At 36.3% G+C, this 25,764-nt stretch overlaps 1 protein-coding gene and 1 long non-coding RNA gene across 17 annotated transcripts in view; one reads left to right on the top strand and one right to left on the bottom strand.

Annotated features, from left to right (window-relative positions):
• CEP85L (centrosomal protein 85 like) overlaps positions 1 to 25,764 on the top strand; it is a 238,224-nt gene that overhangs the window by 182,079 nt on the left and 30,381 nt on the right. For all 11 annotated transcript variants that reach the window (XM_021937935.2, XM_021937937.2, XM_031667467.1 and 8 more), the window contains 2 exons: positions 11,553 to 11,670; positions 24,647 to 24,826. In XM_021937935.2, coding sequence (XP_021793627.1) covers positions 11,553 to 11,670; positions 24,647 to 24,826 — 298 coding nt within the window. The remainder of the gene's footprint in view (positions 1 to 11,552; positions 11,671 to 24,646; positions 24,827 to 25,764) is intronic.
• Positions 1 to 25,764, bottom strand: part of LOC103884073 — a 63,904-nt gene that overhangs the window by 14,498 nt on the left and 23,642 nt on the right. For 4 of the 6 annotated variants that reach the window (XR_646530.4, XR_646528.4, XR_646535.4 and 1 more), the window contains exon 3: positions 24,625 to 24,740. This is a non-coding gene — a long non-coding RNA (uncharacterized LOC103884073). Of the gene's footprint in view, positions 1 to 8,988; positions 9,146 to 24,624; positions 24,741 to 25,764 lie in introns of all 6 variants that reach the window. The other 2 variants (XR_001902203.3, XR_001902199.3) reach the window with 1 other exon arrangement.

The following is a 25,764-nucleotide window of genomic DNA, read 5'->3' on the forward strand; positions in this document are numbered from 1 at the left end:
CACCACCATACCTGGCTAATTTTTCTATTTTTTAGTAGGGACAGGGATTTGCCATGTTGGCCAGGCTTGTCTTGAACTCCTGGCCTAAATTGATCCACCTGCCTCGGTCTCTCAAAGTGCTAGGATTACAAACATGAGTCACCATGCCCAGTCTATTCCCAACATTTTGAAGAGAGCCTGGCATAGTATATGCCTTAAAACTTGATACTTTCATACCTGATAAATGAAGGATTGTGGAAGATAGTTTTAATTGATTTTAGGAAAAAGCTTCTTAAAAATATTAGTTGTTTCTAGTACAAGTGAATGTTATATACGAATAAGTACAGGCCCAGTGGATATGTATTTTTAATACCTATAATTTAATATAGTTACAGTTTCACATACTTGAAATTAATATTCGCTCTTGTTGCTCAGGCTGGAGTGCAGCGGCACAATTTTGGCTCACCGCAACCTCCACCTTCTGGGTTCAAGCGATTCTCCTGCCTCAGCCTCCCAAGCAGCTGGGATTGCAGCCATGTGCCGTCACACCCAGCTAATTTTGTATTTTTAGTAGAGATGGGGTTTCTCTATGTTGGTCAGGCTGGTCTTGAACTCGCGACCTCAGGTGATCCACCCGCCTTGGCCTCCCCAAGTACTGGGATTACAGGCATGAGCCACCATGCCCGACCTGAAATTCATACTTTTAAAAAATAGACTAAAATTCATTTACTTACATGGATTTGCCCTCCCTCAAACAATGGAAATCAGTTGGCATTATTATTTTTTTGAATACCATTCCATTGGATATAAGTTAATAGAAAATGCAGAAAATTATTGACAATCTAATAAAATATATATTTCTCAATTGCATATATTGTAGAAGCAGACTAAGGAATAATTCAAAATAACTCAAGTTGCTCATTTGGCTAATTCTTCAGCTCAGCTTATTTATGCATCTGTGGTAACAGGTGGGGGCTGGGCGGCCTAGGATGGGCCCTGGCAGGATGGCTTGTCTTACTCCACATGTTCTGTCATCCTCCAGAAGGCTAGCCTGAGTTTGTTCAAGTGGTAGCTGGGTGTGATTGTAAGAAAGAATGAAGCATATGAACTCTCTTGAAGCTTAGACTCAGAACTGGCCCAACATCACGTCCATTATATTCTGTTAGTCACTAGGCCAGTAGTAGACTTCACTTCCAGACAGTGGAAACAGCAAAATCACGTTGACAGGAGGCATTAGTAATTAGGGAGAGTAATAATTGAGGCATTTTAGTAAGTACTCTACCCAGTATCTTAAATAATCTTTGGTTTCTTTATGAGTTTATTATAAAGTTTTTGATAATCAGTGCATTTGATATTGTATAAAACAGAAGAGAAGCTAAGCAGCTTTTGTTTCTAAAGCAGCACAACTATCATTTAAAAGTAAAAATGTTTGTATATACAAATTTCTATAACATATATAGTACCTAAATTGGAATCAAATATATAACATTTCTGTTTTTGAAGAAGCAGACTAGAATAATGGCCTTTAAAATGTTGGTGGCACATGTAGAGGCTATTTCAGAGACAGACTTCATAGGATTTGGTGTCCAGTTGGATGGAATTGAGAGTAAACCTGCCGAACTTTTTACTTTGGGATATGGTGTGGTGATACCTTTCAAATCACTTAACTAAAAATTATATGTTGTACATTTGAAAGTGATACCTTTCAAATCACTTAACTGAAAATTATATGTTGTATATTACTTCTGAAAATATATTACCCAAAATTACATGAGAAAAAAATGTGTTTTTTTTCACATTGCATATAACTTTCATAGGAGAAGACTGGATTATTAGGGTAAAGCAGAGAAAGTGGGAAAAATAACTGCTATAGAAACTATTCCTAAATGCTCCACATCTCATGAGAAAAAGCATATGGATAAACTTCAGGAACAATTCAGAAAAACATTTGCCACTATAACCATTTAGGTGATTGAGTAGTGTTTGACCTTTTGCACTTCAATCTCCTTAACTGCCTGGGTGAAGGAGTTTCACCACTTAAACAAAAATAAAGTTTTTTGAAAGTTTGTCTCATAGAAGTAGAGACTGGAATAGTGGTTACTGGAGGCTGGGAAGACTGGGGGAAGTAGCGAATACAGAGAGGTTGGTTAATGAATAGAGTTGCAGCTAGATAGAAGTTCTAGTGTTCTGTTACACTGTAGGATAACTATAATAAACAATAATTATATTTTTTTCAAATAGCTAGAAGAGAGTAATTTGAATGTTAACAGCACAAAGAAATGATAAAGGTTTGAGGTGATGGATATGCTAATTGCCCTACTTTGATCACTATACATTGTATACATGTATCTAAATATCACATTATATCCCACAAATATGACAATTATGCCAATTAAAGAATATATATTTTCAAAAATGTTTAAATATATAGAAATAAAATTGGTTTTGTATCCCGCAATCTCATCTCACTGATAAGTTCAAGTAGTTATTTTTTTTATAGATTCGGTAGGATTGTCTACATAAACAATCATGATGTCTGTGATTAAAGGCGGATTTACTTTTTCCGTTTCAGTATAGAGTCTTTTTCTTTTTCTTGCCTTCTATTGAAGTAAATAGAGCCTCCAATACAGTGATGAATAGAAGCAGTGAGAGTAAACATCCTTTTCCTTGTCTTGTCCCTAATTTGTTTTAGGCGAAAGTCTTCAGCCTTTCACCATTAAGTGTGATGTTAGCTGTGTTTCGTAGTTGCGTGTTTTAGATTGTGGAAATTCCTTCTATTGCAGGTAGTTGATGAATTTTCAGACGTAAAACCTACCATGGTGTTCCTGGGATACACCCCCTTGGTTATGATGTATTTTCCTTTTTATATATCTTTGGATCCCATGTGTTAAGAATTTTTACATTTATATTTACAATATATATTTACATATATTGGTCTGTATTTTTATTTTCTTGTAATGTATTTATCTGATTCAGTTTTTCGTCACGCTGGCCTCATAGAGTTGGGAATTATTCACTGCTTTTTGGGATACATTGTGTACAACTAGTATTTTTTATTTCCTAAACTTTCAGCGGAATTCTTCATTGAAGACTCTTGACCCTCCTGACCTTTCTTTATCGAAAGGTCAACTAAAAACCCAATTTCCGTAATATACATAGGACTATTTAAATACTTTGGAAAGTCTACTTTGGGTTTCATTTGTTCTTCTTTTTCTAACTTCTTTTTTTGAGACGGAGTCCTGCCCCACACCCCCCCCACTCCGCTGCGCGCGCGCGAGCACACACACACACACACGCACACACACGCACACACACACACAGAGTCTTGCTCTATCACCCAGATAGATTGTGCGCGCGCACGCGCGCACACACACACACACACACACAGACACAGTCTTGCTCTATCACCCAGATAGATCGTGTGCAGTGGCGTGATCTCGGCTCACTGCAACCTCAACCTCCCGGGTTCAAGCAGTTCTCCTGCCTCAGCTTCCTGAGTAGCTGGGATTATAGGTGCCTCACGCCTCCCCCTCCTCCCGATTTCTGTATTTTTAGTAGAGATGTGATTTCACCATGTTGGCCAGGCTGGTCTCGAACTTCTGACCTCGTGATCTGCCTGCCTTGGCCTCCCAAAGTGCTGGGATTACAGGCATGAGCCACCACACCTGGCCTTTTTTTTTTTTTTTTCCTAACTTCTTGAAGTGGAGGCTGAGATAATTTGAGAGCTTTCTTCTTTTCTGGTATAGGCATTTAGTCTCTCGGACCACAGTGCAATCAAATTAGAACTCAGGGTTAAGAAACTCATTCAAAACTGCAGGAGTACATGGAAACTGAACAACCTGCTCCTGAATGACTGCTGGGTAAATAACGAAATTAAGGCAGAAATAAAGATGTTCTTTGAAACCAATGAGAACAAAGACACAATGTACTGGAATCTCTGGGACACATTTAAACCAGTGTTTAGGAGGAAATTTATAACACTAAATGCCCATAAGAGAGCAGGAAAGATCTAAAATTAACACCCTAACATCACAACTAAAAGAACTAGAGAAGTAAGAGCAAACAAATTAAAAAGCTAGCAGAAGACAAGAAATAACTAAGATCAGAGCAGAACTGAAGGAGATCGAGACATGAAAAACCCTTCAAAATATTAATGAATCCAGGAACTGGTTTTTTGAAAAAATCAACAAAATAGATACACTGCTATCCAGACTAATAAAGAAGAAAAGAGAGAAAAATGAAATAGATGTGATAAAAAATGATAAAGGGGATATTACCACCGATCCCACAGAAATACAAACTACTGTCAGAGAATATTATAGACACCTCTATGCAAATAAACCAGAAAATCTAGAAGAAATGGATAAATTCCTGGACACATACACCCTCCCGAGTCTAAACCAAGAAGAAGTCACATCCCTGAATGGACCAATAACAAGTTCTGAAATTGAGGCAATAATTAATAGCCCACCAACCAGAAAAAGTCCAAGACCAGACAGATTGACAGCTGAATTCTACCAGAGGTAGAAAGAAGAGCTGGTACCATTCCTTCTGAAACTATTACAAACGGTAGAAAAAGAAAGAATCCTCCACAACTCATTTTATGAGGCCAGCATCATCCTGATACCAAAACCTGGCAGAAGCACAACAAAAAAAGAAAATTTCAGGCCAATATCCCTGATGAACATCGATGCAAAAATCCTCAATAAAATAAATACTGGCAAACTGAATCCAGCAGCACATCAAAAAGCTTATCTACCACAAACAAGTCGGCGTCATCCCTGGGATGCAAGGCTGGTTCAACATAACGCAAATCAATAAATATAATCCATCACATAAACCAATGACAAAAACCACATGATTATCTTAATAGATGCAGAAAAGGCCTTCGACAAAATTCAACACCCTTTATGCTAAAAACTCTAATAAACTAGGTATTGATGCAACGTATCTCAAAACATAAGAGCTATTTATGGCAAACCCACAGTCAATATCATAATGAATGGGCAAAAACTGGAAACATTCCCTTTGACAACCGGCACAAGACAAGGATGCCCTCTCTCACCACTCCTATTCAACATGGCATTGGAAGTTCTGATCAGAGCAGTCAGGCAAGAGAAAGAAATAAAGGTATTCAGATAGGAAGAGAGAAAGTCAAATTGTCTGTGTTTGCAGATGACAGGATTATATATTTAGAAACCCCCATCGTCTCAGCCCAAAATCTCCTTGAGCTGATAAGCAACTTCAGCAAAGTCTCAGGATACAAAATCAATGTGCAAAAATCACAGGCATTCCTATACACCAATAACAGACAAACAGAGCCAAATCATGAGTGAACTCCCATTCACAATTGCTACAAAGAGAATAAAATACCTAGGAATAGAACTTAAAAGGGATATGAAGGAAAGGAGAACTACAAACCACTCCTCAAGGAAATAAGAGAGGACACAAATAAATGGAAAAACATTCCATGTTCATGGATAGGGATAATCAATATTGTGAAATGGTTATGCTTCCCAAAGTAATTTATAGATTCAATAGTATCCCCATCAAGCTACCATTGACTTTCTTCACAGAATTAGAAAAAACTACTTTAAATTTCATATGGAACCAAAAGAGAGCCTAGATAGCCAAGATAATCCTAAGCAAAAAGAACAAAGCTGGAGGCATCATGCTACTTGACTTCAAACTATACTAAAAGGCTACAGTAACCAAAACAGCATGGTACTTGTACCAAAACAGATATATAGACGAATGGAACAGAACAGAGGCCTCAGAAATAACACCACATACCTACAACCATCTGATCTTTGACAAACCTGATGAAAACAAGCAATGGGGAAAGGATTCCCTATTTAATGAATGGTGTTGGGAAAACTGGCTAGCCATATGCAGAAAGCCGAAACTGGACCCCTTCCTTACACCTTAAACAAAAATTAACTCAAGATAGATTAAAGATGTAAACGTAAGACCTAAAACCATTAAAATCCTAGAAAATCTAGGCAATACCATTCAGGACATAGGCATGGGCAAAGACTTCATGTCTAAAACACCTAAAGCAATGGCAACAAAAGCCAGAATTGACAAATGGGATCTAATTAAACTAAAGAGCTTCTGCACAGCAAAAGAAACTATCTATCAGAGTGAAAAGGCAACCTACAGAATGGGAGAAAAATTTTCCAATCTATCCATCGGACAAAGGGCTAATATCAAGAATCTACAAGAACTTAAACAAATTTACAAGAAAAAAAAAAGCAACCCCATCAAAAAGTGGGTGAAGGAGATGAACAGACACTTCTCAAAAGAAGACATTTATGCAGCTAACAAACATATGAAAAAAAGCTCATCATCACTGGTCATTAGGGAAATGCAAATCAAAACCACAATGAGATACCATCTCACACCAGTTAGAATGGTGATCATTAAAAAGTCAGGAAACAACAGATGCTGGTGAGGATGTGGAGAGATAGAAACACTTTTACACTGTTGGTGGGAGTGTAAATTAGTTCAACCATTGTGGAAGACAGTGTGGCAATTCTTCAAGGATCTAGAACCAGAAATACCATTTGACCCAGCAATCCCATTACTTGGTATATACCCAAAGGATAATAAATCATTCTACTATAAAGACACATGCAAATGTATGTTTATTGCAGCACTATTCACAATAGCAAAGACTTGGAACCAACCCAAATACCCATCAATGATACTACTAGATAAAGAAAATATGGCACATATACACCATGGAATACTATGCCCAGCCATAAAAACGGATGGGTTCATGTCATTTGCAGGGACATGAATGAATGAAGCTGGAAACCATCATTCTCAGCAAAGTAACACAGGAACAGAAAACCAGACACCACATGTTCTCACTCATAAGTGGGAGTTGAACAATGAGAACACATTGACACAGGGAGAGGAACATCACACACTGGGGCCTGTCGGGGGGTGAGGGTCTCGGGGAGGGATAGCATTAGGAGAAATACCTAATATAGATAATGGGTTGATGGGTGCAGCAAACCACCATGACAAGTGTATACCTATGTAACAAACCTGCACGTTCTGTACATGTACCCCAGAACTTAAAGTATAATAAAATAAAAAATAAATTTCTAAGTTCTTGTTTATCAATATTTTACAAATTTTAATTTGTTTGGTTTTCATTTTTGTTCACCTCAAAATACTTAGTTTTTCTTCTTTGACCCTCAGGTTATTTACAGTTATGTTACATTGTTTCCAAATATTTCAGAATTTTCTAGAATTCTGTCTGTAATTGTTTTCTGATTTAATTTCACTGTGGTCAGAGAATATATTCTATCTAAAATGAATTCTTTTAAGTTTGTTGGTGCTTGTTTCATGGCTCAGAGGATCATCGGTTTTAATAAGTGTTTCATGTATCCTTGAAAAGGATATGTACTTTGCTGTTTTTATCTTTTGTGGCGAGTATTCTGGAAATTCCTTTTAGGACGAAGTTGATAGTGCTTTTGTCTTTTATATTCTCTTGATTTTCTGTCTACTCATTCTATTAATGTCAATTATTGAGATCCAGGTGTTACAATATCCAATTATAATTGTGGATGTGTCTGTTTCTCTTCTGTTCTATCAGTTTTTTTTGCTTCATGTATTTAGACGCTGTGCTCTTAGGCCCAAATGTCATGACATCTTAATGAATTGATCCTTTTATTATTATTAAGTTATAATTTTTGTCCCTGGCAATATTCTCTGTTCTAACAATCTGTTTTGGCCTGACAAGTTGGCGCACATCTGTAATTCCAACACTGAGAAGTTGAGGTGGGAAGATCACTTGAAGCCAGGAGTTTGAGACCAGCCTGGGCAACATAGTGATATTTCACCTCTACAGAATTAAAAAAAAAAAAACAAAAAAACCCCACAAAACTTAGCTGGGCACAATGGAGCCTATATATAGTCCCAGCTATTTGGAAGGCTGATGGCTTGAGCCCAAGAGTTCAAGGCTGTAGTGAGCTATAATCACACCACTCCATCCAGCCTGAGTGACAGAGTGACACCCTGTCTCTAAAATAGAAAAAAAAAATCTGCTTATACTAATATTAATATAGTTACTCCGATTCTCTTTTGATTATTTTTAGCACAGGTTTTCCTCTTTTTACTTTTAACCTGTTTGTGTCCTTATGTTCAGAATGTTTTTCTTTCTTGTAGATAGTATATAGTTAGGTCCTACTTTTTATCCATTCTGCCAATGTCTGCCTTTTGATTGGGAGTATCTAAACCATTTACATGTTGTGATTATTGATATGGTCAAGTTTAAATCTCCTATCTTGGTATTTCATTTTCGTTTTCTTTTCTTTTTCTTTTCTTTTTTTTTTTTTTTTTTTTTGAGACAGAGTCTTGCTATGTCTCCCAGGCTGGAGTGCAGTGGTGTGATCTCAGCTCACTGCAACCTCTGCCTCCCAGGTTCAAGCCATTCTGCCTCAGCCTCCCAGGTAGCTGGGACTACGGGCATGCATGATCATGACCAGCTAATTTTTGTATTTTTAGTAGAGATGGGGTTTCACCATGCTGGCCAGGCTGGTCTCAAACTCCAGACCTCAAGTGATCCACCTGCCTCTGCCTCCCAAAGTGCTGGGATTACAGATGTGAGCTACCACGCCTGGCATTGCTATTTGTTTTCTTATTGTCCCATCTGATCTTTGTTTCCCTTTGCCTTCTCTTGAATTAGTTGAATATTGTTTTACAATTCCTGTTATCTCTTTTATTGGCATATTAGCTATAACTCTATTGTTATAATGATTGCTTTATACTTCCTTAAAGTATAGCAGTCTATCTTCAAGTAATACTATACTATTTTATGTATAATGTAAGAATCTTAGAAAGTATACTTCCATTTTTTTCTCTTCTAGCCTTTGAGCTATTTTGTCCTACATTCTACATCTACAAAGGTTATACAACCTGGATATAAATTATTTTTTTGCCTTAAACAGTTTATGATCTTTTAATGAGATTTAAATAATAAGAAAAATATCTTACGTATTTGTTTGCCCATTCTTCTTTCTTTTGTGTAAATTCAGGTTTTCATCTGGTATATTGTTCTTTTGCTGAAGGTGTTCCTTTATCATTTCTTGTAGTTGAAGTCTAGGGTGATCAGTTCTTTCAGCTTTTAAGTTTCCAAAGATCTTTATTTAACCTTAAAAAAATATTTTCCATGGGTAAAGTATTATAGGTTAACAGGTTTTTTTTATATATATGCTTTTTGTGTTGTTTTCACAATTTTTCTTATGTCAAAAATTTTAGGTTGAGAGCTTTTAAATTTTAGTACTTAAAGTACTTCATTGTCTTATTTGATAGCATTATTTCAGTTGAGAAATTTGCCATCCTCTTTATCTCTGTCTCCTTGAATGGATTTGTCTTTTTTCCCTCTGGCTGCTTTTAATATTTTATCACTGTAATCTATTTGATTTAGATGTACCTTGGCTTAGATTTCTTCATGTTACTTTTATTTGGGGTTCACCGGTCTTCTTGAATCTGTGGGTGTGTAAATCTCATCAGATTTGAAAAAATTTTGGCCTGTTTTACACAAATATTTTTTTCTGTCCCTTACTCCCACGTTCTGTCCCCTACTGCCACCTTCTTACTTGTTCTTTAGAGATTCCAATATTACATATATTTGGCCTCTTATGATAGTCTCGCAGCTCACTGATAACTCTGAGCTTTTCTGTTTTATTTGTTTGTCCTTTTTTCTCTGTGTTTCTTTTTGGATAGTTTCTATTGCTGTTTTTAAATTCACTGTACTTTTGTGCTATAATGCTTAATCTTTTAATCACCATTCAGTGTGTTATTTGTCTTGTATGTCTCTACTTAACATGTTCATTCTTTCTTCTAGCTTAAGCATATGAATAGTTATAATAACTAATTTACTATGCTTGTCTGTTCTAATATCTGTGTCAGTTCTAGCTCACTTTCAGTTGATTGGATTTTCTTATTATTATGAGTTACATTTTTTGCTTTTTTTGCACTCCCAATAATTTTTTGATGCCAGGCATTATGAATTTTAACTTGTTTTTGATGTTACATTTTTTGTGTTCCTGAACTTTATTCTGGGAAGCAGTTTTTGTACTTGCTTTTAAGTTTTGTTGGGTGGCATTAGAGCTGTTTTATCGAGGGTTATTTTTTCCCCACTGAGACAAGACTCATCTTACAAACCCTGGGTTTCTCAGCCTCAGCACTGTTGATTTTTTTTTTTTTGGAACAGATAATTCACTGTTGAGGGTGGCTGTCCTGTTCATTTAGGACATTTAGTAGCATCTCTGGCTTCTACTCACTAGATGCCAGTAACATTCTGCCCCAGTTGTGAAAATTGAAAATGTCTCTAGATGTTGCTAAATGTTAACTGGTTTCAAAACTGTCCCCAATTGAGAATTGCTGATGCCTCGGGAATCATGAAGCTTTTTTTTCTGGCAGTTGGAAATAGCCAGTAATTCCAAGGCACCCTGAAGCACTGTTCCCTCTAATATTTTTTTTGGTTGCCCTTCTACTCTACACACACTTTCAGTGGTTTCCTCATGCCTGTATTAATTAGTATTCAACCGAATGCCCAAGGGTCATCCAGTACTGTGAACTCACTACAGCTGCCTTGGTTTCTCCAGATTCTCAGCTTTGTCTTTTCAGTTCAGGCAGACCACCATTCCTGTGCTGGGGCTTGAAAACACTCTAGCAGCAAGTGCAGTCAGTCATAGGGCCCACCTCTTTAGTTACCTGTCTCTGCGAGATTTCTGTTCTTAATTGCCTGATGGCCCAGTGCCTTGAGTCTTCACTTCCTATATTTTGTCTTTTTTAAAAAATTGTTTCAGGCATGAGGGCAAAACTAGTCCCTGCCTGCTACTCCACCTTGGCTGGAAAAGGAAAGGTTTTTTTTGTTTTGTTTTGGTTTTTTTTTTGGTAAAGCTTTAAATTATTTGAAAAGTGTTATATGACTAATCTCTCCTAACTTATCTCCTATTTAATGTTCTATATGTAGATTTTCTTAAAGGTTAGCAAATTTTAGGAATCATCCTGAGTAGAACAAGGTCTTTTGATGCAGCCTGAAACATACAACTTACTTGTTCCAAAACAAGTAAGTAATTTTGGAAAACACCAAGCTGTTTACTCATACTATCTTTATTATTCTTTAAAAGCTCTCCTTCAAAACTTCATTGTGAGACTTAATAAATTTTTGAAGTTGAGAGATACTTCATACAAAGCTCTTAGCATCATGCCTGGCACAAAACAGTTTTAAGATTTATAAGCATACGTATTTACAGAAATTTAAATAACTTGCTTAAAGCAAGCTATGAGTTGTTGAAGAAAGCAAGGTGTGACTGTTAGCATCTAAGAGGAATATTCTACAAAAGACCACATTGTAGAAGTACTCTACAGTATAAATACATTGTTACCTAATTCTATACATGGTATTTTGTTTTAAAAAGATTGTCTGTTATGATTTTTTAAATTGATAATACTTTTAAATTCTTATGTAAAATTATTAGGCTCCTTAAGGTTTTTCTAACTATTAGAAAATTATTACTCATAATGTGACCTTGATTTATGTTTTGCAGGCAGAAGCAACAAATTACCCACCTGCATGAGAGGATAAGGGATAATGAATTACGGGCTCAACATGCCATGTTAGGACATTATGTAAATTGTGAGGATTCTTATGTGGCTAGTTTGCAGGTAAGATTGCAAAGGATTTTGTAGTTGTTTTAGTTGATGCATATCACAAGCAGATACAAATGTATTTTATCCTTCTTCTACATTAAAAAAATATAAGAATATGTACATTATCTGGCACCTTGCTTTTTAAAAATATTATATAAAATTATATAAAACACAATGGTTATTTCTCTGTCTTTACCTAGATAATACCCCTTTCCCTTGCTTTTGCAGTTATACAATTTTCCATTTTATGGAGATAGCATAATTCATTCTACCTGTCCCCTAGTCATCAAAATTTGAGTTGTTTTCAGTTTAGGGTTATTGTAAATGATGCTGTAAAGAATAACCTTTTATAAATATTGTTTTGCTCATATGCAAATATTCTTGTAAGTTACATTTCCAGAAGTGAAATTTCTAGGTGTTGAGTTTGTGACTTTTACTGATACTGTCAAATTGCTCTTTAGGAGAGCAGTGTATAAGAACCCTTACTGTCCCACTCCCCAACTCCCAGCCATGCTAACAGAGCGTGTTATTAAACTTGGATTTTTGCCCTTCTAGTAGGTCTATATAGAAGACAGGAGAGATTTATCTCCTTATGGTCATATGGTTTTAATATGTATTTCTCTTAAGAGTGATGTTACATTTCTTTTTATAAATTTAAGGGCCCATTCACATTTCTGTGAATTTTCTTTTCATATCTTTTGCTCATTTTTTATATTAGGTTTTCGGTTTTTGCTTATTGTTTTTTGGAACCCTTTATATGTAAAGAAAATTAGCTCTTTGTCTATAATTTAATTTGAAAATACATTTTCCAATTTTGTCATATTTTCTGTTTATATTGTTATTTCTCTTTCCTCTATGTAATTTTTTGTACCATGAAGTCTGATTCTAATGAGTATTTTATAAATGAATCTCACCTTTACAAATGAGCATATTTAACCAAACAATGAATTAACATCCACTGCGCTGAATTCTGATGTCACAAAAGTAAAAAATAGTTCCTGCTTACATGGATCTCAAAACTTACAGAGGGAGAGACCATATAGGAAAACAAGTTTGTCTATTCCTTCTCAATTTATTTGCATTCACTGTAGGTAAGACAGTGTCTATGCCATATGAATAGAAATGTAAATGAGGTTAATTTTGCCCATAAGGAGAGTATAGTCTAATTGGAACACAGATATAGAGTCTATGAGGCCCGTTAACAAAATTTATATGGCTGGAATGGCTACTTTCCCTAATTATTACCCAGTTTTTAAAAGAGCTTTACTTAAAACTTGTTTCCGTGTTTTTTTGATATAAACTTTATATTGGTTTATTTCCCAAAGAAAAAAACTGTTGGCATACTTATTGGGATCTAAAGTGAGGCCTGATGACTTTGTGGTGGTATATACTTATATTTGTGGATGTTGTTGTTGTTGTTCTCGTCATTAAGATCTTCCTGGATTTTAAGTTAAGTGCAGTTGTTTCCTTCATTACATCTTCACATATGTCATTTAGAAATACTAGAGACATTGGTATATTAAAATCAGGAAATATTGATGACAAAATAACTATCAGATTTACTTGAGGCCAGAGGCATTTAACATAGAGATTCCAACTTGCCTTTTATACTTTAGTTATGAATACATCATGTTACAATTTGGTCTCATCTTGGACTTCTGTCACATGATAGCAAGGCTTTATAGTGCAGTACTGAGAATAATGTACAGTTATTTGAAAATGGTATTTCTATACTATGGAAGTAGTGTATCTTGCTTTGATAACAGCATTTTAGTAGACTGGTTCAATTTCTCTTTAACATTCTGTCATTCTGAATAAAGGCTTTAATTATATAATTATCATATTACTGAAAGCATGTTAAAAAAATAAGTATCTGAAGGATGAAGCAAATGTTCTTTTGACACAGCATCAGGCCAGTAGAGGGCTCTCCAAGTCAGTGTGCAAGGACAAATAAAAATATTAATATTTGAAAGGATATGTCAAAGGGGTTGTTTAAAATATTAGGATTTTGAAGTATGTAAAGAAGTGAAATATTATTGAGAAATCTAATTTTAAAAGATGAGAGCAATTCATAAAAGAGAATACAAGGAAAATCTTAAATACTAAATGGGTATGATAAATATATAAGACAAACTTTTATCAGTAGATAGATACAGAGAGCCAATAAAATGGTGAGGGTTAGAAGAAACAACAGATATAGTAGTAAAATATTTCTTTAGCAAAGGGTTTTTTTTAACCTTGGATCTTTGAATGATTTAATTCTTTATGCATAACATTTTGTATAGGCATATTTTTCTGATCCATAACATATCCTAATTCTATGGATACTAGACAAAATTATGCTTTTAATAATAATTATTGAAATTAATGTGTATTCTAGAGTAAATAAGTCAGTTAGTAAAATAAAAATAATAATTTTAAATTAATTTATAGATGGAAAACATACTCTTAATAAGTAACTTCTATTTGCTTATTGAAAATTTGACTAACCTTACAATTAAGATGACCTTAGAAGTGGATATCACTCAGTCTCATTGGTAGAGAATGAGAACCATGTCTTTATTTTAAAATCCAAACTTTCTGGATAGTTTTAATGGTAGATTGGTAGAACCAAGGAGTAGTTTGTATTTCCATTTGTACCTAAATTTCCATCTGTGGTTAACAGACCTTCGTGGAATAAACCAAATATGAAGGACCCTTTTTCTTTACTTAAATTGAAGAAGAAAGAGGTCTCTTCTGTATATATGTGAACTTTGGAAAGACCAACCAAATAATAGTTACTATTACTAACTTTCATTGATTCATCATTTCTTTTCTTTCCATTTTATTCTTTTTCTTTCCATTTATATCATTTTTTTTCTATTTCTTCTTCAGTTGGTTTGTTTCTACCACCAAATCTGTGTTAATGAACATTTAATAAAAGGAGTCCCACCTTTACAAATGAGCCTCTTCAACAAAGCATTAAACGTCTAATATGTTAAATTCTGGGGACACAAAAGCAAATAATGGTTTCTGCCTTTTTGGAACTAAAACCCTACAGAGAGAGTATATCAAAAAAATTATTTATCCATTTCCTTAAAAATTGTTTATCTTAACTATGGATAAGGTTCCATTTATGGTGTAGCAATAGAAATGTGAATGAAGCTGATTTTGCCCTCAAGGAATGTGTAGTCTAATGGAGAACACAGACAACAGATAGTTGCAGTGTGTCGATTCCCACAGGGGTTATGTATGAAATGCTTTGGGAGCTCCAACTATGAATATAGAAGCTAGTCTTCCAAAGGCCTGGCCAGGCTTCCTGTAGAAAGTGATCATCTAGTTTGAGAACCTGATGAACTAAACGAATTGAGCCAGGTGAAGGGGGTGAAGGAGTAGTGTTTGAGGCATAGTGTATGGCATGTGGAGAAGCTTAAAGGAATGAGGAGAAGTATAATGCATTTGGAAAACTACAAATTATTCTGTATGGATAAAATGTAATATGAGAGAAAGGTAGTGGTAGATATGTGGTTGAAGAGGTAAGCAAGGGCCAAGTGTTACCAATGACCTGAGGTGTAAAGGTTTGCTTAGGGCTGGCCCAGTTTATGCCTGCTGTGCTAATAAATTTACTAATAGTGCCATCTTTCATTCTCTAGAGTGTCCTAGTTTGCTTACTCTGATGGCATAATAGAGATTGAATTTAAGATAGATGTTATTGGAGGCAGGGAAACCAGTCAGGAAGCTGTCTCAATAGTCCAAAAGTTGTGTGAACATTTGAATTTTATCTCTAGTGGTCAGAATGAGGAGAAGACTGTTGATTAAACATCTGTATGGCCAAGCCTTAGTAAAATGGGCCAGATTTAATGACATTTAATGTGGTGAGAGAATGATTGCCTAGTTTCAGACACCAACAATTGATTGGTTTATAGAGATTACCATGTTAAGGATCTGTTTAGAGGAGAAAAACAGTGAGTTAAACTTACACATTGTAAATTTGGGGTTAAGAATGAGGGTAATATTTGTGGGTGCAGGTCTGAGCCAGAGATAAGAGATTTAGGTGTTGTCAATCTAGGTGGGTGGTTATTAAAGCCTTGGGCATGATCAGGTGTTCAAGGGAGGGTTTGTGCAATGAGAGGAAAATGGGATCCAGAGCTAGAGACAGGGAACAGCAGCATTTTAGAAGGTAGCAGAAGAGCACAACTTGTGAAGGAGCCTAAAGGGAGTTGTTCTAGAAAGGAAAGCAAGCAAGGCTTTTTCCACAGAAAGGGAACAGTTCTATAAAAGTCAGAGAAGGCAGATAAAGGCTGAAAAGATGTTAGTAAATGTAGAAATTAAAACATCTGGCCTCAGATTTTTCTTTTTCTATATGATTAAGTTCACATAGAGTTTCAACTACAGCTTGTCTTGCTACAAAACACATTTCTGTGGTGCAGATTTGCTCATACACAATTGGTAAATAGGAGAATGATGTCTGCTAAGTTTTCTAGATTGGTTCATAAGTACGTTCCCCCTCAACTCCCTAGACAAGGGGAGTTACAATATTGTGAATAAAATTAAAGTATTTGGCCAGCAAAGCAAAAGGCTTAGGATTACCTACTATATTAGCAGAAGCTTTTTCCAGCTTACATAAGAAAATTGTAAAAGAGTACCTGCCCTTCGGGTGCTCTTCCTTGAGAGGTGCACTTCCTTCTTTATAGACTTTCAGTTCACGCCAGGTTATGTTCCCTCCTACTCCACCTGCATGGCAACCCCTGTATCACAGAGTCTACCTCAATCTGAACACCCACCAGACCTCTAATTAAAGTACCACCAGCATTTTGACTGTGTGTGTATGTGGTTTTTAAATATCACTGTGACCACCTGTTCAGACTGTCCCAAGTTATCTCCTGAGTCACGGTTTTTGTTAGTACACTAGTTAAAATTGCATCAGTTTGAATTGAGTGTTTTTAATCCTATTCGTTCCATATGCCCTATTATTTTTAGTGCGTGATTTTCAGGAATGTCTATATTGCGTCATAGTAGAAGCACCTGTGTTAACTTTTAAAAAATTTATGAACTTAACTTTTTAGAGCAGTTTTACGTTTGCTACAAAACTGAATGGGAAGTACCAAGATTTCCCATATCCTCCATATCTTCACATGCGCACAACCTCCCCCACTATCAACATTTTGTATCTTAGGGTACATTATTTATAATTAGTGAACCTATATTGACACACCATTGACACTCAAAAGCCATATTAGGATCACTCCTGGTGTTGTGCATTCTAAGAGTTTTGACAAATTAGTAATGACATGTATCCACCATTATAGTATATCATGCAGAGTAGTTTCACTGCTCTAAAAATTTTCTGTGCTCTGCCTGTTCAACCCATTGGACCCCTAGCAACCACTGAACTTGTTATTGTCTCTATGGTTTTGCCTTTCCCAGAATGTTATGTAATTGGAATCATGTAGTACATACTATTCAGACCATCTCTTTTTAAACTGGCTTCTTTCACTTAGTAGTATGTATTTAAGTTTCCTCTATATCTTTTCATGACTTGATAGTTCATTTTTCTTTAGTACTGAGCAATGTTCCACTTTCTGGATATATCGCAGTTTAGTGCATGATTTTCCAGGAATGCATATATTTGTATTTAGTAGAAGCACCCATGTTTACTTTTTTTTGAGACGGAGTCGCACTCTGTCACCCAGGCTGGAGTACAGGGACGCGATCTCGGCTCACTGCAACCTCCGCCTCCCGGGTTCAAGCAATTCTCCTTCCTCAGCCTCCCGAGTAGCTGGGATTACAGGAGCGTGTCACCACACACAGCTAATTTTTGTATTTTTAGCAGAGATGGGGTTTCACCGTGTTGGCCAGGCTGGTCTCGAACTCCTGACCTCATGATCCGTCTGTCTTGTCCCCGCTCCCCACACACACACAGTGCTGGGATTACAGATGTGAGCCACTGTGCCCAGCCCCACCTGTGTTAACTTTTTAAAAATTTATGAACTTTATTTTTTAGAGCAGTTTTAGGCTCACTACAAAATTAAATGGGAAGTACCAAGATTTCCCATATCCTGCATATCCCCATACATGCACAACCTTCACCTACTGAAGGACATCTTGATACTTTCCAAGTTCTGGCAATTATATGTAAAGCAGCTGTAGTGATATAGGAAAAACCAAAGATGCATTTTTCCCACTCTACTCTGCACTCAGCACAGTACTTCTGACACCACATGTATGGTATTTGTTTCCCTACACACCAAGCAGTCAGTTCTGCATATTCTTCAGCAGACACCATCTGGGTGTCTGTCTTCTAATTTAATCCTGACACTGTATGTGTAGAGATAGTGTCAGAACCCACAGATTGAGGACTCACTACCACAGGACTGCCCTCCACTTCAGATGCTAATTTCAAGTCCCAGATGCTTCTTACCAACTGGCTATAAATCAGAGCTCACATAACCCCCTCCCTGGGTTTGATTAACTTGCTGGAACTCAGAAGCATTTTATTTACACTTACCCATTTGTTATAAAGGATATTAGAAAAGATACAGATGAACAGCCAGATTGAAGAGATACATAGGGGAAGGTATGAGATAAGGAATGCAGAGATTCCATGCCATCTCCAGGGGTGCCACCCTTCAGGAGGGAACTTCTACATATTCAGCTCTCTAGAAGTTCTGTAGGCCTAGTATTATTTGTTTTTTAATGGAGGATTCATTATGTAGATGTGATTTTTTTTTTTTCTTTTTTTGAGACAGAATTTCTCTCTGTTGCCGTGGCTGGAGTGTAGTGATGCGATTTCAGCTCACTGCAACCTCCACATCCTGGGTTCAAGCGATTTTTCTGCCTCAGCCTCCTGAGTAGCTGGGACTACAGGCATAAACCACCACATCCAGCTAATTTTTGTAGTTTTAGTGAGATGTAGGGTTTCACTAGGTTGGTCAGGCTGATCTTGAACTACTGGCCTCAAGTGATCCACCTGCCTCGGCCACCGAAAGTGCTGTGATTAGAAGTGTGAGCTACTGCGCCTGACCTGTTATTTGTATATTTTGGATAACAGGTTTTTTTGTTTGTTTTTAGATCAGATGTGTCTTTTACAAATATTTCTCCTGTTCTGTGGCTTGTTTTCTCATTCTCCTGCCATTGTTTTTTGGAGGGAAAAAGTTTTTAATTTTAATAAAGTCCAGCTTATCAGTCCATCATTTCATGGATTCAGCATTGATGTTATATCTAAAACATCATTGCCATAGCCAAGGTCATCTAGATTTTCTACTTTTTTTGGGAGTTTTATTGTTTTGTATTTTAGGTCTGTGATCCATTTTGAATTAATTTTTGCAAAATATATAAGGCCTGTGTCTAGATTCTTTCCTTTCCATGTGGATGTCCAATTGTTCAGCACCATTTGTTGAAAGGGCTGTCTATTCCCCTGTATTGCATTTGCTTCTTTGTTAAAAATCAGTTAACTACATTTATGTGTCCTATTTCTGGACTCTCTATTTTGTTGCATTGATTAATTTTATATTTTATCACTAAAACCACATTGTTTTGATTACTGTAGTCTTATTATAAGTCTTGAAGTTGGGTAATGTCAGTACTATTCAAACTTCATTCTTTTCCTTTAATATTGTGATGGATATTCTGGGTCTTTTGCCTCTCCGTATAAACTTAGAATCAGTTCATTGAGTCCACTAAGTAATATGCTAGGATTTTGATTGGGATTGTGTTGAATCTATAGACCAAATTGGAAAGAAACAACATGTTCACAGTATTGAGTCTTCTATCCATGAACATGGAATATCTATTCATTTATTTGGTTCTTCTTAGAACATTTTTAGAAGAGTTTTATAGTTGTCTTCATATAGATCCTGAACATATGTTGTTAGATTTATACCTATCTTATTTTTTGGTTGCTAATATAGATGGTAGTGAATTTTTATATTCCACTTGTTCATTGTTGACATACTGGAAAATGATTGACTTTTGTATGTTAACCTTGTATCCTGTAACCTTGCTATAATTAGTTCCAGGAAGGTGTTTTTCGTTTGTTTTCACTGTTCTAAAGTTTAATAAAAAACACAATTTACCAGTATTTGGTATCTTGTGAAAGCGTTTTTAAGTTAAGAATGGAAATGTGCGTAATACATAATCAAATGCTAGGAGGCCTCAACTCCCAGTAGGGCCACACTCAGTGTCATTTTAGGTTCTTCAGGATCTTCTGTTAAATCTATAATGTGAATCTCCTGTTGCAGTGAACCCATCATTTAAGTAGGACTCTTGGTATTCTCTTTTAAATGTAGCTTTCTTATTGTGGGCAGTCTTAAGAGTCTTCTGCTCTCTCATCATTGAGTCTGTCCTTCTTTCGAAGCAGCTCTCCAGTAACATTTGTTTTTTATTCATTTTAGCTAGGGTTAGCTTGTGGGCTTACCGAGACTGTGACTGACAAAAGTGCACAGTTGGGAAAGAGGCGCGGATGGAAGTGGGAAATCAAATAATAGGCAGGCCTTACTCAGACTAAAGTAAGTGTTGGATTCTAGCTTAAAGCCTGCCACCAGATGCAACTGTATAATTGAAGTACATCAACTCATTTGCCACTACAAAGACTGCCACTAGATGCAACTTAATTGTTACTTGTCACTCACTGATAGGGTTTTGATATGCATCTGCAAGCAATTGATTTATTATGGTCTCTGTGTAGTCAGACCTCTCTGCTAATGTTAATCTGTATTTGCACTCGCTTCGTAGTGCTAGAATTACCACCGCAGCTCCACCTCAAATCACCAGGCGGCATTGGATTCTCATAAGGAACGTGCAACCTAGATCCCTTACATGCGCAGTTCACAGTAGGGGTCACACTCCTATGAGAATCTAATGCAGCTGATCTGACAGGAGGCGGAGCTTGGGAGGTAATGCTAGCCATGGCAAGTAGCTATAAAAATAGATGAAGCTTCACTCGCTGGCCCACTGCTTACCTCCTGCTGTGCAACCCTGTTCCTAATAGGCCATGGGCCGGGGACCCCTGAGGTCAGAGTTCTAGGCTGCTGGTTTGATTCTCTCAACACTTTCCATGTTTGCATGGTTTCTGAGGCAAAGCTGGATGTAATTTGTTTCTCTATTATTAAGGTTTTCTCCTTACCCTGGCTTTTTTCAGGAGTTTATCTTTGCTTTTCTGATGTTTAAATGTAATATGCCTATTTGCAGTTTTGTTTTTTGTTTGTTTGTTTTGTTTTAGTGTTTGTCTTACTTGGTGTTTTCTGACCTTCCTGGATCTATAGTATGGTGTCTGATGTTAATTTGGGGAAATAGTTATGGTTCCTTCAAATATAGCATCTGTTCCCTTCTCTATTTTTTCTCCTACTATTCTTATTACATGTATTTACATCTTTTGTAGTTTTCCCCCAGTTCTTGTATATTGTTTTTTAAGGTTTTGGGGTTTTTTTTTTTCTTTCTTTTTCAGTATTAGAAGTTTTTGTTGTCATATCCCCAAGTTCAGGAATTGTTTCCTCAGCCAGGTCTACTCTGCTACTGAGTCCCTCAAAGACATTCTTCATTTCTGTTAGTGTTCTCAATCTTTAGCATTTCTTTTTTATTCTTTCTTAGAATTTTTATCTCTACACTTAAATTATCTGTATGTTCTTGTATACTGTCTACATTTTCTATCATAATCTTATTAATCCTAGTTGTCGAAAATCCCTGGTCTGATAATTCTGACATTTTTGCCATATCTGACTCTGTGTCTGATGCTTTTCAGTCTCTTTCAACTGTGTTTTTTGCCTTTTTGCATGTCTTGCGATTTTTGTAGGAAGTAGACGTGATGTCCAAGGTTTAATAAGTGTGGTAAATAGAGCTTCAGTAATGCAGTGGTAAAGTGTGCAGGGAAGGGGAAGTATTCTATAGTCCTGTGATTAGGTCTCAGTCTTTTGGTGAATTTGTTCCTCTGGATTGTGAACTTCAGTTTTCTTTTCTTTTTTTGTTTTTTTTTTGAGACGAGTCTCGCTCTGTCGCCCAGGCTGGAGTGCAGTGGCCGGATCTCAGCTCACTGCAAGCTCCGCCTCCCGGGTTTAGCCATTCTTCTGCCTCAGCCTCCCGAGTAGCTGGGACTACAGGAGCCCGCCACCTCACCCGGCTAGTTTTTTTTTTGTATTTTTTGGTAGAGATGGGGTTTCACCGGGTTAGCCAGGATAGTCTCGATCTCTTGACTTGGTGATCTGACCGTCTCGGCCTCCCAAAGTGCTGGGATTACAGGCTTGAGCCACCGCACCGGGCCTGAACTTCAGTTTTCTAAGATTTCATCTTTCCCCACCCTTAGGCGGGACAGGATGGCAGGAGGGCAATGGAGTTGGTATTTCCACAGGGAAGGCCAAAGGAGCTTGATTTGTGTATTAACCCTCCTCTCTGTGGAAGGCTGGAGTTGGCTGGAGTTGGGTTATTTCGTTTACCCCAACTAGGTTAAGCTCTGATAAAACACCAGCAGTTTAGGCTCTGGTAATATAATTTCCCCTGAGGGCAGGCATTTTTAAGAACAGAATGCTCTGGCATATTTTAAATGGTTCCTTTTCCCCTCCCCTTGCCAGAAACAGAAGGGGATTTTCCTCTGGTACTCACTGAAGATCTTGTAGTATTCCTGGAGGTAAAACTCACAGACTGTGGAAGCCTCCTGTGTGATTGGGTCCCCATGGAATTTTTAACTCTCAGATTTGTCTACAGCAAGTCTCTAGCAATTCATTAGTTACAAATTTTCCCACCCTGGCTCTTCTGCTTATGGGGTTTTGCTTTATTAGGTTATGATCATCTGTTTCTACCTATCCTTTTTTTTCCAGTTTTGAAGACAGTAGTTTGCCCTGTGACCTCATTTCTCTCACAGATTTTAGAAGACTTGTTGATATTTCAGGTTTTTCAGCTTTTTATTTTATTTTTTAGGACTAAGTGGTGACTTCTGATCTCTTTACATTCCGGGCTAGAAACTGGAAGTCTGTATTAACTTTTTATAGTTTCATAGCCTAGCCATCTTCCTGAGTTCCATATCTACCTTTCTGCCTGATGTCCATCTCTACTTGTATGTTCAAATGAAATCATAATCATAGACTCTAATTATATTAAGTATATCTGCTTAAGTATAACCTATTTTTCTATATAACCTACTGTTCTTCTTTATATTTACTTCTGCCCAGAATATAATCTTCCATGTTACTTAGACAAAATCTTAAACCTTGGTTATCTTTAACATTAATTTTCCATTCACATCTTTAAACAATCCTTTTTTCTAAATCCTCTCACCCTGCTTCCAGTTTCTTCATTCTGTTCTCCATGCTCTATTTCAGCTCCTTGTTTCTTTTCAGCTAAATTAGTTAGAATAATTTCTTTAAATGATACATCCATATTCATTCTCAGTGAATCTTGTTCACTGCATCTAGCTTTGTCCTATTTCTTCTAGCACTCTCTTGTCTTTTTCCTCTCTTCTCTTCCCTTTCATCAGACTTGCTGAGAGTCTAGACACTAGACTGAATGCCGGGGAATATAGAGATTTACAAAGCCAAGTTCACAATTCCTGGAATTCTACAAGAAGGTTGCGACCTACATTTGTAAGTTTTCCCTTTTATTCCGCCCACTTGTAACCTATAAACATGACAAGATATTCTTTGTATATTCTTTTTAACCTTTTAAAAAATGTTCTTTCTAGAATGCCTGTTCCTTTTTCCATTCTTGCCAGAATCTCCCTATTTCTCAAAATCCGTCTCAAAAGCCACCTCTCCAGAAAAGCCTTTTCGTCATTCGCTCAATGTCTTCATGTATTCTACTTCCTCTCAATACTTTGTACTTAACATGGCCTTTATTTGGCTACCATATTCATTCTATTCTATATGATAATCATCTAAAGGCTTCTCTTATGCCTCTGATTAAAATTTGAGTTTGTAAAGGGTGAGTCTGCCATCTTTGAAATAGCCTGGACCTGATAAATGCTATTTATGTAATGGTTGAATTGCATGCTTACCTTTTGGGAAAGTGTCAGTTCTTCAAGGCCTAGTTCAAATTTACTTCTGTAACACCCTCCCTTAGCTACTGCACATGTAACTATCTTAGCACTTAGTTTCCATTGTCTCTTTTTTGGTCTTTTTGTGTGTGACACATTAAACTAGTGGGATCTTATTTTATTAACTGTAGAATCCCCAGCACCTAGCACAATGCCTAACGTATGTGCTTAGTAAATATTTTTTAAATAAATGGAAAAATAACCTCTTTTTTTGCTTTTGCAGTACCTTGTTGATATCTTTTACAGCACTTAACCACATGCTGAGTTGTTTGAAGGAATATTTATATTTCCTGCCTTCCTCTTCCAGATTTTAATCTACATGGAGGAGAGGGAATATCTTCCCTTTGAAAAGAATTTCCTTCAAAGCTTTGCCCATAGAAGCAATAATACATTTATTCATTCAACAATTATTTTGTGAGTGCTTATTTTGTGCCATTTTTTCTATGCAATAGGGAATATAAGATGGACACTTTGAGGTGGACAAGAATCCCCGATTCGTGGATCGATCTTTCTAGTTAGAGAAACATTCTATTTGTGCATATTGATTTTAGTATTAGCTGGAAATGATTACCTGTGAAGACATTTTTCTTTAGTTTTTATTTATTTACTTAGAACTTTCACTTTTATATGATTAATATATATATAGTACTATTTACATGTTGAAGTATACTTTTAAGTCAAATAATAGCTGTCTTTCATGAAGTTTCTCCTATATGCTGGGAACCTTACATACTTTATCTTTCTTCAAAAAACGCTGCAAAGTAGGCTTTATTGTTTCTGTTTTAGAGATGAGAAAACTGGGGTTTTGAGATGATAAATAATTTGCTTTAATTATAGTGCATAACTAGGAAGCAAGAGAGCTGGAATTTAAATCAAGGTGTGTCTGTTCATGCAGCCTATATGCACTCCTTATATTGTACTTCATTTCCAATTTCTTCACATTTGTTCAAGACAAACTTTTAAAGTCTTACCTCCTTTTTTCTTTCCTCACAGCCACAATATGAGAACACTTCACTCCAGACACCATTTTCAGAGGAATCAGTTTCCCATTCCCAACAAGGGGAATTTGAGCAAAAGCTTGCATCTACTGAGAAAGAAGTTTTACAGCTTAATGAGTTTCTCAAACAAAGACTAAGCCTATTTAGTGAAGAGAAGAAGAAACTGGAGGAAAAAGTAGGTATTTGTAATAAAATTGAATTAGGTCAACATTTCATCAGCATATAATTATTTGTCTGTCATTTACCCTGTCAGGTGTCATACCAAGGTTATATATACACTTATGTGGAGGTGATTAATTTTGTCGTAACTTTTGAGAAGCCTTCTGCTATCGGCAGAAATCCAAGGATTTTCTTTGAGGATAGAAATGCTCTTGTATATCTTTATAACAAATAGTAAAATATTTTTAAAAATCAATTGTGTACACCAAATAACTGTTCTTTTCCTTATTGAATCTATGATTTCATTTTTTTTTTTTTTTTGGCATGTTGGGCATAAAGGGTTGGTAAATGAAGGTGGCTTATCTTTAATAGTCATGCAACTTAAGTTATTAAACTGAAGCCCTTGATTCAGAATAATAAGCTAAAAGCCAAATATACAGACAGGAACACTGATCTTTCTGCCTTTATTAAAAGTATTTTCACGTATTTTATCTTATTCCATTTTATTATCATTCATGATTAAGTAGGACATGTGCTAGCCCTAATTTATTGAAGAGGTACAGATCCATGAGCTGCATAGTGGCAGCAGTGGTTTTAGCCTTCTCTTTCAATCTACTCAGCTTAGTTTTGAGCCTCCCATTCAAGTGGTCATAGAGCAGATCACCATGATTTTCTTTTTTCTTGCTCATCAGTGCTTACTTTATTTTTTTCAATTTTAGTTCCATAGTTTTTGGGGAACAGGTGGTTAGTTACATGGATAAGTTCTTTAGTGTTTTTTTTCTGAGATTTTGGTGTACCTGTCACCTACACATTGTACACTGTACCCAATGTATAGTCCTTTGTCTCTCACACCCCTTCCCGCCATGTTCCCAAAATCCATTGTAGCATTGTTGTGCCTTTGCATCCTCATAGCTTAGTTCCCACTTAAAAGTGAGAACATATGATGTTTGGTTT

This window comes from Papio anubis, chromosome 6 (genome assembly GCF_008728515.1).
Source record: "Papio anubis isolate 15944 chromosome 6, Panubis1.0, whole genome shotgun sequence".
Classification (NCBI taxonomy): domain Eukaryota; kingdom Metazoa; phylum Chordata; class Mammalia; order Primates; family Cercopithecidae; genus Papio; species Papio anubis.